Source organism: Mustela nivalis (genome assembly GCF_964662115.1).
Source record: "Mustela nivalis genome assembly, chromosome: 16".
In the NCBI taxonomy this organism is placed as follows: Eukaryota; Metazoa; Chordata; class Mammalia; order Carnivora; family Mustelidae; genus Mustela; species Mustela nivalis.
The window spans coordinates 66,639,539-66,654,055 of NC_139035.1; the positions used below are offsets into that span (position 1 = coordinate 66,639,539).

Here is a 14,517-nt window from a genome sequence, read left to right on the forward strand (position 1 = left end):
AACGGCATGGCTGGGGCTCGTGGAGAAGGTCTGGGCTGACGTCTGGGGCCGGAAGGAGCAGCCGCTGAGCCTTCAGCCACACCTCGGACCTCCCGGGCCCACTGCCCTAGCGGTCTGATGGCCAGAGTCCGCCCAGGGGTGAGCGCGGCACCAGCCTGTACGCAATCAGTGTCGCCGGTGCGTGAGCGCCCTGCTTGTGATGAGGCCAAGCAGGGAAGCCTTGGTCTTGATCCCAGAGACCTGCTGCTGGCTCACGTGCCCTTCCGAGAATCCTGTGCATTAACGTGTGTCGAGTTCACACGTGTCAGGCAGCACCTGGCCCCTAGCAGACCCTCCAGTGTTTGTTGCCGGTACCATTTGCCTGGTCAACGGGTTCCCTTAGATCCGGTCTCAGAGTACGACCTTCTGTCTTCCTTCAGTGGGCGCGGCAGAGCCCCTTTCTCCAGAATACTTGCTGGGGCTGTGCGGAGGCCCCCAGGGGAGGGAGAGCTGTCCCTGCCTGGGCCCCACGCCAGCTCTGAGCAGAGCCCAAGAGTCGAGGCCCAGCCTCTGTCCCCCACGGCCCCCATCTTCCATGTCCGCGCGGTGGACACGGCTGCAGATGGACACAGCTGTGTCCCGCGGTGCGAGTCACCTGTCCTTTCTTTGATTCCAGGTCCAAGTACGAGGAGGACAGGAGGTAAGTGTGATGTTATGGGGGCCCCTGGCCTCGGGGGTCACAGCGGGGCGTGGGGTCCAGGCCGCTGCTGTTCTGGGACCACCGCCTGGGTGGCAGGGACAGTACAAGCACTCTGCCTGCACCCCCCCCCCCCACCGTCGCAGCGCCCCCATGGACTTCGCCCTCAATGCCTACATGAGCCATGCCGGGCTCCGTCTCCGAGAGGCACGGCCTTCCAGTGCGGCTGAAAAGGCCCAGGCAGCTCCCGACAAGGACAAGTGGCTGCCCTTCTTCCCAAAGACCAAGAAGGTGACAGAGCTATCTAGAAAGTATCTTCTGATACGGTTCTTTGCGGGGGCAGGGAGGGGACATGCTGGGAAAGTCCCCCACCCCATCCCTGCCCTTGATCCCACTGCCCTCACGTGAGTGTCCGTGAGGACCCACAGAGGAGCTCAGTACCACGCCAGCTCAGGAACCTGTGGGAGTCTGCTTCCCAGTTCGGGGCGCACCTTGGGCCAAAGGCCATGTCTGGGGATTTGGACCTTCTCCAAACTAGGTGTCTCTTGTCTCAGCAGAGCAGCAATTCCAAAAAAGACAAGGACGCCTTGGAGGACAAGAGGCGAAACCCTATCCTCAAGTACATCGGGAAGCCTAAAAGCTCGTCACAGAGCAGTGAGTCTAGGGGGTCGGCGGCCTGGGCAGGGTGCAGCCACGGGCCCACACGCCACTTGCTGTCCCTGCTGCTCAGTCTCCCCTTGCCGGTGCATGCAGGCTTTTCCAGGGACAGGGACCAGAAGGCCATGCTGGTCCCTGGGCCTGAGTCTAGAAACTCAGAGCCCGTATGGCCGCGGAGGAACACCCCCGCCCCCATCCACCTTCTCCAGTCGGCTTTGTCCAGGCCCCGGCGTCGTGCGGGCGGCACATGGGGGCCCTCGAGGGGACGTCCAAGTGACCATGCAGCAGAGCTAGGCAGATGGGGCAGGTTTGGGGCCAAGAGGCCCCCCCGATGCCACTGCGCGCCCGGAACTCGGTGGGCCATTCGCGGGCTCCCGGCGCTGTCATGGCTCCGGAACTTGCCGCCGGCCCCCGGGCAGCATCTTCAGCCGCCACCGGTAGTCTCCGGAGTCTGGGAAGGGCCCTGGGGTGGGCCAGCAGCCTTTTCGGAAATGGCTCTTGGGGTTGGGGGGTCTCTTCTGGATGAGACCAGAGGTTTGCCCCACTACCTTTTCACTTTCCAGCTCAATGTAAGTTTTGTTTTGAGTCTTGAAGCATTGGTTTGACTTTTCATGGTTTACTTTTGTTTCTGTTTGTTTTTTTTTTTAGCATTTCATATTCCCTTGTCCCCTGTGGAAGGTAAAAGGACCATTTTCTGTGGGTTTTTCTTTGCTTTAGCTTCGAGTTTCCATCTCTCAAGTCTGTGTCTCCTTCTCTCTCTGTGGGCCCCTCCTCCTCCGTCCGTCCCTTTCCTCTGTTTGTCCGTCCCTGCTGCCCCAGCGGCCCTGTGGCGCGGCCCGCGCCGGGCGCTGCTCTCCGGCCCCTCCCGTCTCGGGGATCGGGCTCCCTCCCGCCGGGGCTCTGTGTGCACGTGGGACGCCACATCCCACGCAGTCTCCTCGGATTTTTGTTTCCCTTGAAATGACAAAATTCCTCATTCTGGAGGGGTGTGCGGGCTTTCTTCAGTAGACAGCAGGTCTCCAACGGTTCTCTGGGGCTTTTACTGTCTGTCCGCACCTCTCCTTCAACCCCTCCGGCCCCTCCCTGACCCTGACTCTGAATGTGGTGGACGGCGCCGTGTAAGTGCAGGGAACGTCCCACCCTGCACGGGAGCCTCGCGTGGCTAAGCCCCCGCGCACGGAAAAATCACATCCTCCCATCAATCCCGAGAGGCGGAGTGCCTCCAGGCGGGGGGAGCCCAGGTGCTGTGGACTCGCCCCCTCCCCGGCCCCCGCACGAGCACCGTCACGACAGGGGATCCTCTGGCTCTGCGGTGGGTCTCTATGGAGAGAGCCGTGGGATGCAGTCAGGAAACATCTGGGCACTAGAAGTCATTTTCTGTAAAGTGACAGTTAAAAATAGTGATATTCAAAATTATTTCAAGGTTTTAAATTCCTAGATCCTTTATGCTACTTTAAAGAAGAAAAAGTTTAAAATTCTGACACAAGGTCTATAAAAATGGTAGAAAAATAAAAGAACGGCCTTATGTCCCAGGCCCTTTGTTCTTCGCACACCCGGTCCTGTCCGTCCTGTCCGAGAGAGACCAGCCCCACCGATCTGCCACCCGGGGCCCCCGGGAGGGGGAGGGGCCTGGCGGTCCCAGTGATTTAGCGATTGGGTTTGGTGCTCTCAAATTCCAGGGACATCAGGAAAGTCTGGATCCGCATCTGAGGACCAGCCCGCCCTCCCCGCGGCAGACACCCCACAACCAAGCTTTGGACCGCTTGGGGTCACCCCTGACTAGCAGGGAGTGTGTCTGGTTGTTAGTAACGTGGACTCGACTTCTGTCTCGTTTCACTGTCACCCAGAGGATGGACAAGAGAGAACGGGGGACACCAGTGAAATATGGGCTCGTTTTAACAAACTGTGTTCCTTCCTGCCTGTTTTTCACCGTTGCCCTGGCTTACTCGGTCATGCCGGCTCCCAGACCACACTGTCCCTCGTCATGGCTTGCGGCTACTTGCCGAGGACGCGTGGCCCGCAGGAGGGGAACAGGGACTCCGCCAGTGGCTGCGTGCCCCAGGGTGTTCCCGGCCCCATGCCATCTCCCAGCGGTGCTGCTCAGGATGTGAGCTGCATCGCTGAGCCCGGGACAGGTGGAGGTGGCCGCGGTCCCCAGAGTAAGGGTGACGTAGCAGTCCCTCGTCCAAACACGTCCTCACAGCCCCCTCGCAGTGGGTCTGGGAAACTTCCCCAGCTGCTGCCCAGAGGGTCCTGAGTTCCGCTTCCTCTGGCCCAGGCGCGTTCTTGCAGAGCCCAACATTGGCTCTTCAGGGAGATGTGGACGTTTCCACAGGCGGGACCCCAGGTCGTGTAGGTAGGATCAGGGCTTCCCCAGCTCCTGTTCTGAGGTCCCTGGAGCTGAACTCACTGTCTTTGAGGACGAGAGCCCCTCTCGGGCATCACACGAGCCTTTTGAGTTTCTTACCTGTCCTGTTTCTTTGAATAAGAAACGTGAGAGAGAGAGAGCCCACCGTGCTGCTCTGCACACTAGTGGGAGAGGACCTGGAGCTAGACCAGGGACGGGTCTGGTCCCAGGGACAGGTCTGGTCCCTGGGACGGGTCTGGTCCAGGGCTCTGGTCCCAGGGACGAATCCAGAGGAAGAGCACCGTGTCTCCCAGCTCTTAACCCAGTGCTGCTGTCCTCCTGCTTGCTCATAGCTCTGTCTTCGGGGCCAGGCGGGAGCGAGGGTCTTGGGGCGCCGTCCCCGGACAGGAAACCGAGTGCGCTCCCTTGTGTCTCTGCTTCCAGTCAAGCCAGGCAACGTGAGGAACATCATTCAGCACTTCGAGAACAACCAGCCGTATGATGCCCCGGAGCCCGGGACACAGCGGCTGTCCACCGGCAGCTTCCCCGAGGACCTGCTGGAGAGTGACAGGTGAGGGGGGCCACATGGTGCTGGCGGAGGAGGGGAGCCCGGGCAGCGACTGCAGCCAGCATCGACCCCCTGCCTCGCCCACTCCCTTAGCCTGTAAGGCGCCCGCTGCAGGGCTCGCAAGCGCTCCCTCTGCCTCCCTGCCTGAGGACCGTTGGGAAAGGGTGTGCTCCGTGCTGGCAGTGAGGCCCGCGGAGGACAGAGCCGGGCCCCTGACCGCCCAGCCTGGGGCTGCTCACCCTCAGCGTCTGCTCTGGGTTCATCCGGGGCTGCTGAGCAGCGTCCGTCCCGGGAAGGGGCTAGAGGCTGAAATAGAGCTGCTGATCGGGTCGCCACGGGTGTCAAGGCGAGAGAAGACCGTGGGGCAGGGTGGCGGGAGGCGGTCCTGGGAAATAGCGAGGTCCCACGGAGACGGTTGTGGGCGCCCGTGAGGAAGAGTGCGGAGATGGGGCTCCCCCGCCTCCCAGCACAGCGCTCTTCCCTCAAGACGCGCAGGGTCTGCAGCGTGGTCTCTGGGTCCTCGGGAGAGCCCTGCTCCGGCCTGGGCGCGCCCTGGACTGTGGTGTGATAGCAGCCATGTCCTGTCTCGGACTCTCCAGCCAGCACTTCAGTGAAAACGCTGGTCGGAAAGCTCCGAGCACAGTCACTCTCACATTCCCTCAGTCACTCTCGAGCTGTCGTCCCCGTGGCCCTGCGTGTGCAGAAAGAACATGTGTGTGACTCGAGCCTGAGCCTCTGAGCGGGCACACACGCAGTCCCCAGGGAGCGGCCCGGGGGGCCAGACCGTCTTCCCTCCGAAACTATAACCGCACCGAGTCTGCCCTTCCCGCTCGCACCTGAGGCTGCTCGTTTGCAGGCCGCGTCTGTGAGCCTCGTGCGCTGGGACGACTCTGCCGTAGCGAGGCCAACGGAGAGTCGGGGAAGAGGGAGGTTACGCTTGTCCCGGGTGGGGGGATTGAGTGCTGGTATCAGCAAGTGCATCAGACGAATGGTTCTGTAGACGTCACGTTTTGGGAATAAGGCGAGGCCTTCCGCAAACCTGTGTTCTTGAGGCTGCCAGGGAGCGAACTGTGCCCTGAGGCCCTCACTAGGCTCCTGACTCCGCGGTCGGCGGAGCCCTTGGCCTGGCTCTCTGCAGCACAGTGGGGCCGGGCTCCGCAGGTGAGAGGAGCCCCAGTTCCAGAAGGCAGCCTTCCTTCTAGGGACGGGGCGCCGGAGGTGGTTGTGCCCTGCTCCTGAGGAGGAGTTCACTCACCTGCGGTGCCCAGGAGGAGGCCGGGCGGCGCTCACTGGGCTCAGGCAGCCACTGTGGGGCGCTGGCGAGAGTGCTGGTGGCAGGCTCGGTTGCAGACGCTCTCGCTGACCCCGGGGGTCGGAGGGTGTTCAGAGGCGATGGGCTGGCGGTGGTTCCTAACCCTCAGGACCCCAAGGGCAGGGCAGCTCCGTTTGGGTCCTTGGTCGTTGGGACAGACGTGATAAACGGGGACTGAGCTACTTGGTTCTTTTCTCTGCGGCAGCCTGCTGTACGAGCAAGAGCTCCCCACGTGGGTGGAGATGAGTGACAAGCAGCAGGGCTGGGCAGGGAGGCCCCACCCCGGGGCAGTCAGGGGTTCTCAGTGCCGGCTGCCACTGTGGGCCTGCAGTGCAGGACGCGGAGGAGAGCAGCCCCGGCCGTCGGCCTCTCACATCCCAGAGACACTCGGTGGCCAAACGTGGCTGCCAGGGCACAGCTTCCTGCCATCAGAAGCCAACCCCCCTGCCCCCCCCCCCGCCCCGCGAGCCGGCCCGTCCGCAGGAGGGGAAGCAGAAGCTGGGAAGCGAGCACAAGACAGGGACGGGAAACCCTGCGCCACGGCTAGGGCAAGAGGCCAGCAGCGGGTAGACCTTGTGCCAGGCCTGCCAGTGAGGAGGCTGGCCTGCGTGTGAGAGGGCAGCATCTGTCCCCCTGGTAGGAAATTTCACAGAGGGAGAGCTCTGCCTCCCGCAGAGTCCGAGGTAGGGGCTGACCTGCTCCAGAGCCAAGGGCAAGGGACACTGGCCACCACACGGCCCGGGATCCAGACCTCCAGTGCCCACAGCTGTCTTGGCAGCTCCGGTCGCGGTAGCTGTACACAGCACAAGTCTGGTCTGTTGGTCCCGGATGTCCCTTGTCCTCTGGATGGAGACTTAGAGCAGCAGCAGTTGTCACTGGGAAGTTCAGGCCCTGTGGGTTGGGGGTAGAGGGCCCCTGAGTCAGGGTCACAGGTGTAAGCCGTCCAGGCTGTCAGACCCTGGGTCTCTTGCCCTGCTCCCCAGCTCCCGCTCAGAGATCCGCCTGGGCCGCTCTGAGAGCCTGAAGGGCCGGGAAGAGATGAAGCGGTCGCGGAAGGCGGAGAACGTGCCGCGCTCTCGCAGCGACGTGGACATGGACGCGGCCGCGGAAGCTGCCCGCCTCCACCAGTCAGCCTCCTCCTCTGCCTCCAGCCTCTCCACCAGGTGAGCAGGGTTTGGGCAGCTTGGTGGCAGGGGTGGTGGGGGGCAGGGGTGCTCTCTCGAGGCAGCGGGTGCTGAGGGCTGACTTCCTCCACAGGTCTCTGGAGAACCCGACCCCTCCCTTCACCCCCAAAATGGGCCGCAGGTGAGTGAGGCACCCGGCCCCGAGCGGCTGGTTGGGTGTACGCATCCGTCTGCACAGCTGGAGGTTTCCCCCGGGCGTGGGGCAAGCGGGTCGGACTGGCTGTTGGGGGCGCCCTTCCTCCTCGCGGAGCCGGCCCTCTCCCCTCAGGAGCATTGAGTCCCCCAGCCTGGGGTTCTGCACAGACGCCCTCCTCCCGCACCTGCTAGAGGACGATCTGGGCCAGCTGTCAGACCTGGAGCCGGAACCAGACGCCCAGAACTGGCAGCACACGGTGGGCAAGGACGTGGTGGCCGGGCTAAGCCAGAGGGAGATTGACCGTCAGGAGGTCATCAACGGTGAGGGTGTGCGCCGGCACTCGGGCAGCGCCCAGGGGACGCGACCGGCTCCGCGTCGCGTGCCTTCCCCGGGGGCAGCGGAAGTAGCCCCTGGACGCCAGCGCCCGAATGCCTCAGCAGTGAGGTGGTTGGGGGTGACAGCCATCCCTTCGGATGCTTGCTGACGTCTCCCGCTCTGTCTTCCTCCCGTCCCGCGACGCCCTGCTCAGAGCTGTTTGTGACGGAAGCGTCCCATCTGCGCACGCTCCGGGTCCTCGACCTGATCTTCTACCAGCGGATGAAGAAGGAGAACCTGATGCCCCGAGAGGAGCTGGCCCGGCTCTTCCCCAACCTGCCCGAGCTCATCGAGATCCACAGTGAGGGGCCCTCCTCCCCACCTGCTGCCCCCACACACACATGCCTGTTCCAGCTGGCCTCCAGGTCTCTGTCCCTCCTCCACCACACACCAGGGCCCCCTTGAGCGGCGCCCCTCGCCGGTGCTCCCTGGCCTGGAGACCAGCCTTCCCCTTTCCCTGGACCCTCTCCTACCCGGCACTGGTGCCACGGGTCCCCTCTGAGGGTGGCGCCGGGTCCGGCCACATAGCTTTGCCCCAGGCCCCTGTGTCCCTTTTGTCCGTCCCAGATTCCTGGTGCGAGGCCATGAGGAAGCTCCGGGAGGAGGGTCCCATTGTCAAGGACATCGGTGACCTCATGCTGGCTCGGGTACGCCCAGAGGAGACGGGTCCCCTTTCCCACGGCTGCACAAGTGGCGGAGGAGGGTATGGGGCAGGCATGTGACGCCCAGACGGTGTCCCTCGTGCCGCAGTTCGACGGCCCTGCCCGGGAGGAGCTCCAGCAGGTGGCCGCCCAGTTCTGCTCCTGCCAGACCGCCGCCCTGGGGCTCATCAAGGCCAAGCAGCGCAAGGAGAGCCGTTTCCAGCTGTTCATGCAGGTGCGCCCACGGCCAGCAGGGGGAGCCCCGGGCCTCCCTCACCCATCCACGCTCAGAAACATGGTCTGGTGCCCGCTCTCAGTTCAGACCACTGCTCCCCAAAAAGGACCTGATCCGCCGTCAGGAGGCCCCGTTCACTCCCAGGGCCCATGGGCACAGAGGCAGTACCCAGTTCCTCGTCCATAAAGTGGGCATGGCAGTTGCACAGGAGCGCCTGTCTGGCCACCCACTTCCCTGGGTTCCCTGCCTGGCCCCACCCACCTTCCCCTAAATACTTAAGGAGTTGCTCTCCGGGATCAGGACCCACTTGGAATTTTCACACCCATCTGGGGCCTGAGCCCATTGGCCGGCTCCTGACTGGGCTGACCTCTCCGTCCGCGTCCCCATCCTTCCAGGAGGCTGAGAGCCACCCCCAGTGCCGACGGCTGCAGCTCAGGGACCTCATCATCTCAGAGATGCAGCGGCTTACCAAGTACCCCCTGCTGCTGGAGAGCGTCCTCAAGCACACGGAGGGTAGGGCGCCGGGCGTGTGGCCCCACGCAGACCTCCTCCGAGCGCAGCCCTGCTTTGTGACCTTCCGCGAGACCTTCCCGGTCTTCAGGGTCTGCTTCCTGGCCTCATTAGGGTCCGTCCAAGAAAGCGATCACAGCTGTGCCCTAGGGAAGATCAGGTGTTCAGAGTCGAGAGGAGGGAAGGGGGTCCTCCAGCCTGCGTGGGGTCTGAGGAAGCATCTGGATGCCTGCGGGGTTGGCACATGAACTCCCCCATGACCGTGGTCCCAACCCATGGCCAAGGCACAGTCGGCACCCACCCCGCCTATCCCCCTGTTGGATGCCTCCGTGCCCTTGGACTTGGGGTGTTGGAGTCTGGGTATGGAGTGGCCCCCCGGAGGCTGTTCCTGCCCCCAGCTGGTCCCCGGCCCTGCCCCACCCACATCCCCAGAGCTGGTTGCAGGCCAGGCGGCAATTCCCAAGAGCTGCTGGTGTGTTCAGAGAGGGGCGGTCTGAAACCGAGGCCCCTCCGTGGCAGAGACCCCTACGTTTGAGGGCCTCAGTTAGGCAAAGGCAGCACCCCGTGCCCTTGCCTGCCAGCTCGCCAGGTGCATCAGGCTTTGACGGGCTTCCCAGGCAGGAGCCCCTGACTGCCACCTCTGCCCCGCCGCAGGTGGCACCCCTGAATACGAGAAGCTCTGCCGGGCACGGGACCAGTGCCGGGAGATCCTCAAGTACGTGAACGAAGCAGTGAAGCAAACAGAGAATCGGCACCGGCTGGAGGGCTACCAGAAGCGGCTGGACACCACGTCCCTGGAGAGGGCCAGCAACCCGCTGGCCGCAGAGTTCAAGGTGGGAGCAGAGCCGGGGCCTGGAGGGACTCGGGGCGGGTGGCATGGCCAGTCTGGGAGGGGTGCCCCAACGGGACCCCACGCACACCCAGGCAGACAGCCCCAGTGGCGGGACCAGATGCTGGAACCTAGGGTGCTGGAGAGGGAATGAGACAGGGTCGGGGCAGGGAGAGGCCTTGGTCCTACCCATGCCCCACGGGGGCTTCCGAGCAGAGAGGGCCTCCTTTCTGCCGCGGGCCCCCAGCTCCTCTGTGGGGCGTCTGGCGCCTGGGTGATTCTTGCATGAGCTCCATGAGCGAGCAAGTTGAGTGGCTTCTCCCTCCAGAGCCTGGACCTCACAGCCAGAAGGATGGTCCACGAGGGGCCCCTGAGCTGGAGGGTCAGCAAGGACAAGAGCTTGGGTAGGTGTCCGGGCACGGGGGCCGCGGGGCTCCCCCGGGGGTGGGGACGGAGCGGCCGGCCCCTGACGGCAGCCCTCCCCACCGCAGACCTGCACGTGCTGCTGCTGGAGGACCTCCTGGTGCTGCTGCAGAGGCAGGACGAGAAGCTGCTGCTCAAATGCCACAGCAAGACGACGGCGGGCTCGTCGGACAGCAAGCAGACCTTCAGCCCCGTGCTCAAGCTCAACGCCGTGCTCGTCCGCTCCGTGGCCACCGGTACCCACAGGGGTGGGGGCAGCCCAGGGTCAAGCTCCCTGCCTCCCCTGCGGACCCCCTGAGCCAGAGGATGGGGCTGGAATGGGGCCGGAGGGCATGGGGGGGGTGGGTCTCGTGTCAGTCAGACAGGCAGACAGTCAGGAAAGAGCCCCGGGACAATGCCTGCTGTGCCTCTGGGGCTCACAGGCTGGGACAGGGACTAAGGCCCTGTGCTCCCACCGTGTTAGGAGCAGAGGTTGGGGGATGACTGTGAAAGGGACCTGTGAGGGCCCGTCCCAGCGTGGGCCCCACGGGGTGCACTGACCCAATGCGTGTCATGCCGTGGTCAAGGGTCTGGGCTCCAGGGCTGCTGTCCCCTCCGTCGCCCGCCACCGACCCTCCCCTCCCCCACACAGACAAGCGGGCCTTCTTCGTCATCTGCACCTCGGAGCTGGGCCCCCCCCAGATCTACGAGCTGGTAGCACTGACGTCGTCAGACAAGAACACGTGAGAATTGAGGGGGCCACACATAGATGCTTTCCCTTGGCCAGCGGGGACACCGCAGGTGCAGGGGGCCCCAGGGCCATTGTCCTCGCCCGAGTCCAGTGTCACCCGCGCCCCTTGCTCCTCTCACTTCTGCCTGCTGCCTGCCCTCGGGGTGTGTCTGCCCCTCTAAGCTCCCTTCATCCGCGCGCCCTTGGCAGGCGCCTCCTGCTGGGCCGACACCCACCCACCCCATCTCTCCTCTCGGCGGCCTGGCGTGGTGGCGTGACTCAAAGCACAGACTGGGGGAGTCCCACGGCGTCTCGGTGTCAGGGCCGTGCTCCGAGCGTGGGTCTGGCCTCTCGGGTCGTGTGGAGGGAGCGAGCCGCTGGGCTGCGCGGAGCCCAGAGCCCGGCAGAGGCTGACTGTTCGCGGCTCGCCACCGGGTGGTGGAGGGGGTGTGCCGCCGCCTCGTCCTCACCACAGTCCTCTCTGCTCCTGCCACAGATGGATGGAGCTTCTGGAGGAGGCCGTGCGGAACGCTACCCGGCGCCCGGGAGGTGCCCCTGCACTGGCCCATCCGCCGCCCCCGGGCCCCCAGGCGCCGGCTCAGCAGAGCCCCACACCCAGCAGGTGCTGGCCCGGTCCTCGCTGCAGGCCACCTGCTGGCTGCTTCTGAGCCCTTCCCACCTCGGCCTTCTGCCCCGTCTCCTCTCCCCCTACCTGGCTATCCTGGAGACCACACGGAGGGGGGTGCGGGGTATACGGTCAGGACTGGCAGAAGCCAGCAGCATCCACCCTCCCCGCAAGGTTGCTGGCCAAGGGCAGGTGCCGAAGCCTTACACCTCCCTGTTCGGACTCCCCCCCCGCCCCCGGCTGCCTGTTCTGATGCAGGAGGCCAGGAGGCATCCGAGACGAGACCTCACCCCTTCTGGCTGGCAGAACCGCAGCGGGTGACCACTGGTGCCTTTTTCCCTCAGGGTCCAGCTCGATGGCTCAGAAGTATTCCACAGTGAACCAGAGGAGCTGCCCGGAGGTATGTGCCCTGAGCTGTCTCTGCAGGACCCTCCCCCGCTTCCGCCCTCCAGTGTTAGGAGGGCAGGTCAGGAGGTGACGAGAGAGGCCCTTGGGGCCTGAAGTGTGAGGTTTGGATAGAACAGAGGAGTGAGTGAGCAGGGGGTCCAACAGACCTGAGCGAGTGTAGACAAGCACACGTGGACAGAGAGTCTTTTTTTTTTTTTTTAAGATTTTATTTATTTGACAGACAGAAATCACAAGTAGGCAGAGGCAGGCAGAGAGAGGAGGAAGCAGGCTCCCCGCTGAGCAGAGAGCCCGATGCGGGGCCCGATCCCAGGACCCTGAGATCATGACCTGAGCTGAAGGCAGGGGCTTAACCCACTGAGCCCCCCAGGTGCCCTGGCAGAGGTTCTGACCCTGGCTCTCTGGGGACAGGTGTTCGGCCATTGGGTGGAGTCCAGGGGCCCTTGCTTCCTGCTCCTGGGCATTTCTGTGGAGAAGGACATGCCGGGGCGACAGCGTTCCCGGGCTGGGGCTGGGGAGGAAGGGTACGGGGTCCCACCGAGCGGCTCTCTGGGGAGGATGTAGGGCGCTGGGTTTAGAGAGAGACCTCCAGGCGGGCGTCTGCGCGGGTCCCTTCATACCTCCTGCGGGTCTGTGGCCACAGGCCTTCTCCGGCTCTCGGTCTGCAGTGTAAGCGGCGCCCCTGCCCACCCCTGCCGTGGCCCGCGCTCTGCTGTCCCCACGCCTACACCGCTGCCTGCCGTGTCTCTCACAGAGGCCCCTGCGTGCTGCTGTTCGTGGGTGTCTCCCACTAGAACTGAAGGTCCCCATGGGCTGGACCCGTGTTTTGTCGCTACTGTGGGCCCAGAGTCTGGGCCAGTGTCCGGCCGTACTTGGTACTCAGGAAGCATCAGTAAATGTCCCCAGAGTGAATCAGCCAGGGTTCCGGTTCCCCTTGATCCAGAGCTGGGCACCGGGTCAGCCCCCACGGACCGTCCCCCCACTGGCTCACGCCACCCTCCCCCCCCGCAGCAGGCCCTGGGCCCCAGCAGAGGGCGAGGGGGCCGCACCCGGTCCTGCCGGAGGATTCCGAGCGGGAGGGCAGCCTGGAGGAGGAGCTGGGTGCCCTGCCCCATCCCTCCATGGCTGCGGATGGAGAGCACAGGGGCGGCCGGACGAGAGACCCCATCCTCCTGCCCCTCCCAGGCCCTCTGTTCACGGAAGGGCTGGCCGACTCAGCCCTGGAAGACGGTGAGTGCCTGGTGAACCCCTGGTCCCTCCACCGGCCCGAGGGCTCTCCCTGCGTGTTTGAGGAGAGAAGGGGCCCAGACGGTCGGGACCCCGTGTCCCCACGCCCAGCTCCAGCCCGTGGGAAGTCGGGGAGAGGACACGCCCCGTGCTGGGGACACCACCTCCCTTTTTCTCCTCCAGTGGAAAGCCTGCGACACCTCATCCTGGGGAGCCTGCTGCAGGGTCAGCGCCCTGAGGCACAGCCTGCCGGGGAGCCTGAGGACGACCTCACCCCTACACCATCCCTCGGGAGCAGCACCTGTCACCCCGCAGACCCCGGCTCTCCAGGGCACGGCCTCCTGGGGGTGGAGGAGCCGGAGCAGGGGGACGCGGCTCTCCGCTCCCTGGAGCAACTGCCCCCGCGGGCCCGGAATTCCGGGATCTGGGAGTCTCCCGAGCTGGACAGGAACTCCGAGGAGGAGGCTCCGAGCGCCGAGGCCACAGGACGTTACCAGGTGGTGAGAAAAGGTAAAAGGAAGGGACACCCCCCGTGGAGACAGACCCACAGCTCGCCGGGGTCAGGGCGAGTGCAGGTGGCGCTGAGCATGCGGAGGCCGGCGCGGGGTCCCGGGGAGGACGCTGCCGCCGCGCAGAAGCTTTGGGGTCGGAGGGTTTCAGAGCCTGTCCCCTGACGTCTGTGGGACCCGAGACCAAGGCCGAGCCCCCGAAATGACTGAGCCTGAGGACGGCTGCAGGAGCCAGCTGTCCCGGAGAGCGTCTGCTCGGAGTCTGAGGAAGTCCCGTGGCTCCCCTGGGGGCGCTGCACCCCCCCCCCGCCCCCCTGGCACCGGGCAGACACTGGGCAGATGCTCTGGGCACACGGAGGGCCCCGCGGCAGGGGAGGATGCGTGGCGAGCCGATGTGGAGGACGGAGGCCCTGGGCGAGGGCAGCCGGAAGAGCCGGAGCCGGGGGGTGGGGGCTCGGGTGGGCTCTGGGCAGGGCAGGGAGCCAGAGGGAGGAGAGGTCCCCGCGGCCGTGGGAGCCGGGAGGAGGCCCGCGGAAAGGATGGAGCGAAGCCGGAAGAAGTACTGGGGGCGGCGGCCAGGGAGGGGTCCCGGCCTCCGCTGCATTTCTGGCCCTGTCTGCCCAGGGCCCCCCCCCCCCCGCCCTGGTTTCTGGGAACTGACTTTCCTTCTCTGCCCTTCGGTGAGCTGGTGGACGGCTGCTCTGCAGCCCTCGGGGCGCTTGCACGTGTGACCCGTGTTCACTTCATTGTCCCCTCTCTTGCTCCCCTGCGGCCTTCCCTCACTTTTCCGCTCCCCTCCCCCTCCCCTGCTCTCCCTCTCCTGCCCTTCCTCCCCCCTCCCGCTCTCCTGGTCTCTGCTCTCCCTGGTGGTGGTGGCAGCTGGTGGCGGCACAGATGCAGCGGAGGTGGCGGGCAGCAAGGCCAGGCTCCCCGAGAGCGGCCGGTCAGGGCCTGAGCCACCCGACGTGGAAGGCGGAGCAGAGGCTGCGGGTAACGCACTTCCCCTTGGACCCAGAGCCAGACCAGGATCAGAGTGTGGGCAGAGCCAGGCTTCGGGGGTCGACCCCTGCCTGCATTCACAGGGTGTTCCCTGAGAGCCTCTACGGGGGAGGAGTAGCACCCAGGGACAGGGGAGAGCCCAGGCCCTAG

At 65.1% G+C, this 14,517-nt stretch overlaps 1 protein-coding gene across 14 annotated transcripts in view; it reads left to right on the forward strand.

The window, feature by feature from the left end:
* ARHGEF11 (Rho guanine nucleotide exchange factor 11) overlaps positions 1-14,517 on the forward strand; it is a 74,462-nt gene that overhangs the window by 58,068 nt on the left and 1,877 nt on the right. For 4 of the 14 annotated variants that reach the window (XM_082703241.1, XM_082703246.1, XM_082703244.1 and 1 more), the window contains 21 exons: positions 656-679; positions 823-967; positions 1,234-1,330; positions 1,982-2,011; positions 4,125-4,251; positions 6,544-6,723; positions 6,818-6,865; positions 7,013-7,200; positions 7,410-7,556; positions 7,823-7,902; positions 8,006-8,131; positions 8,527-8,644; positions 9,296-9,474; positions 9,799-9,874; positions 9,962-10,129; positions 10,525-10,615; positions 11,099-11,224; positions 11,572-11,627; positions 12,644-12,862; positions 13,043-13,369; positions 14,248-14,358. In XM_082703241.1, the coding sequence (XP_082559367.1) occupies positions 656-679; positions 823-967; positions 1,234-1,330; positions 1,982-2,011; positions 4,125-4,251; positions 6,544-6,723; positions 6,818-6,865; positions 7,013-7,200; positions 7,410-7,556; positions 7,823-7,902; positions 8,006-8,131; positions 8,527-8,644; positions 9,296-9,474; positions 9,799-9,874; positions 9,962-10,129; positions 10,525-10,615; positions 11,099-11,224; positions 11,572-11,627; positions 12,644-12,862; positions 13,043-13,369; positions 14,248-14,358 (2,663 nt within the window). Of the gene's footprint in view, positions 1-655; positions 680-822; positions 968-1,230; positions 1,331-1,981; positions 2,012-4,124; positions 4,252-6,543; positions 6,724-6,817; positions 6,866-7,012; positions 7,201-7,409; positions 7,557-7,822; positions 7,903-8,005; positions 8,132-8,526; positions 8,645-9,295; positions 9,475-9,798; positions 9,875-9,961; positions 10,130-10,524; positions 10,616-11,098; positions 11,225-11,571; positions 11,628-12,643; positions 12,863-13,042; positions 13,370-14,247; positions 14,359-14,517 lie in introns of all 14 variants that reach the window. The other 10 variants (XM_082703240.1, XM_082703245.1, XM_082703238.1 and 7 more) reach the window with 5 other exon arrangements.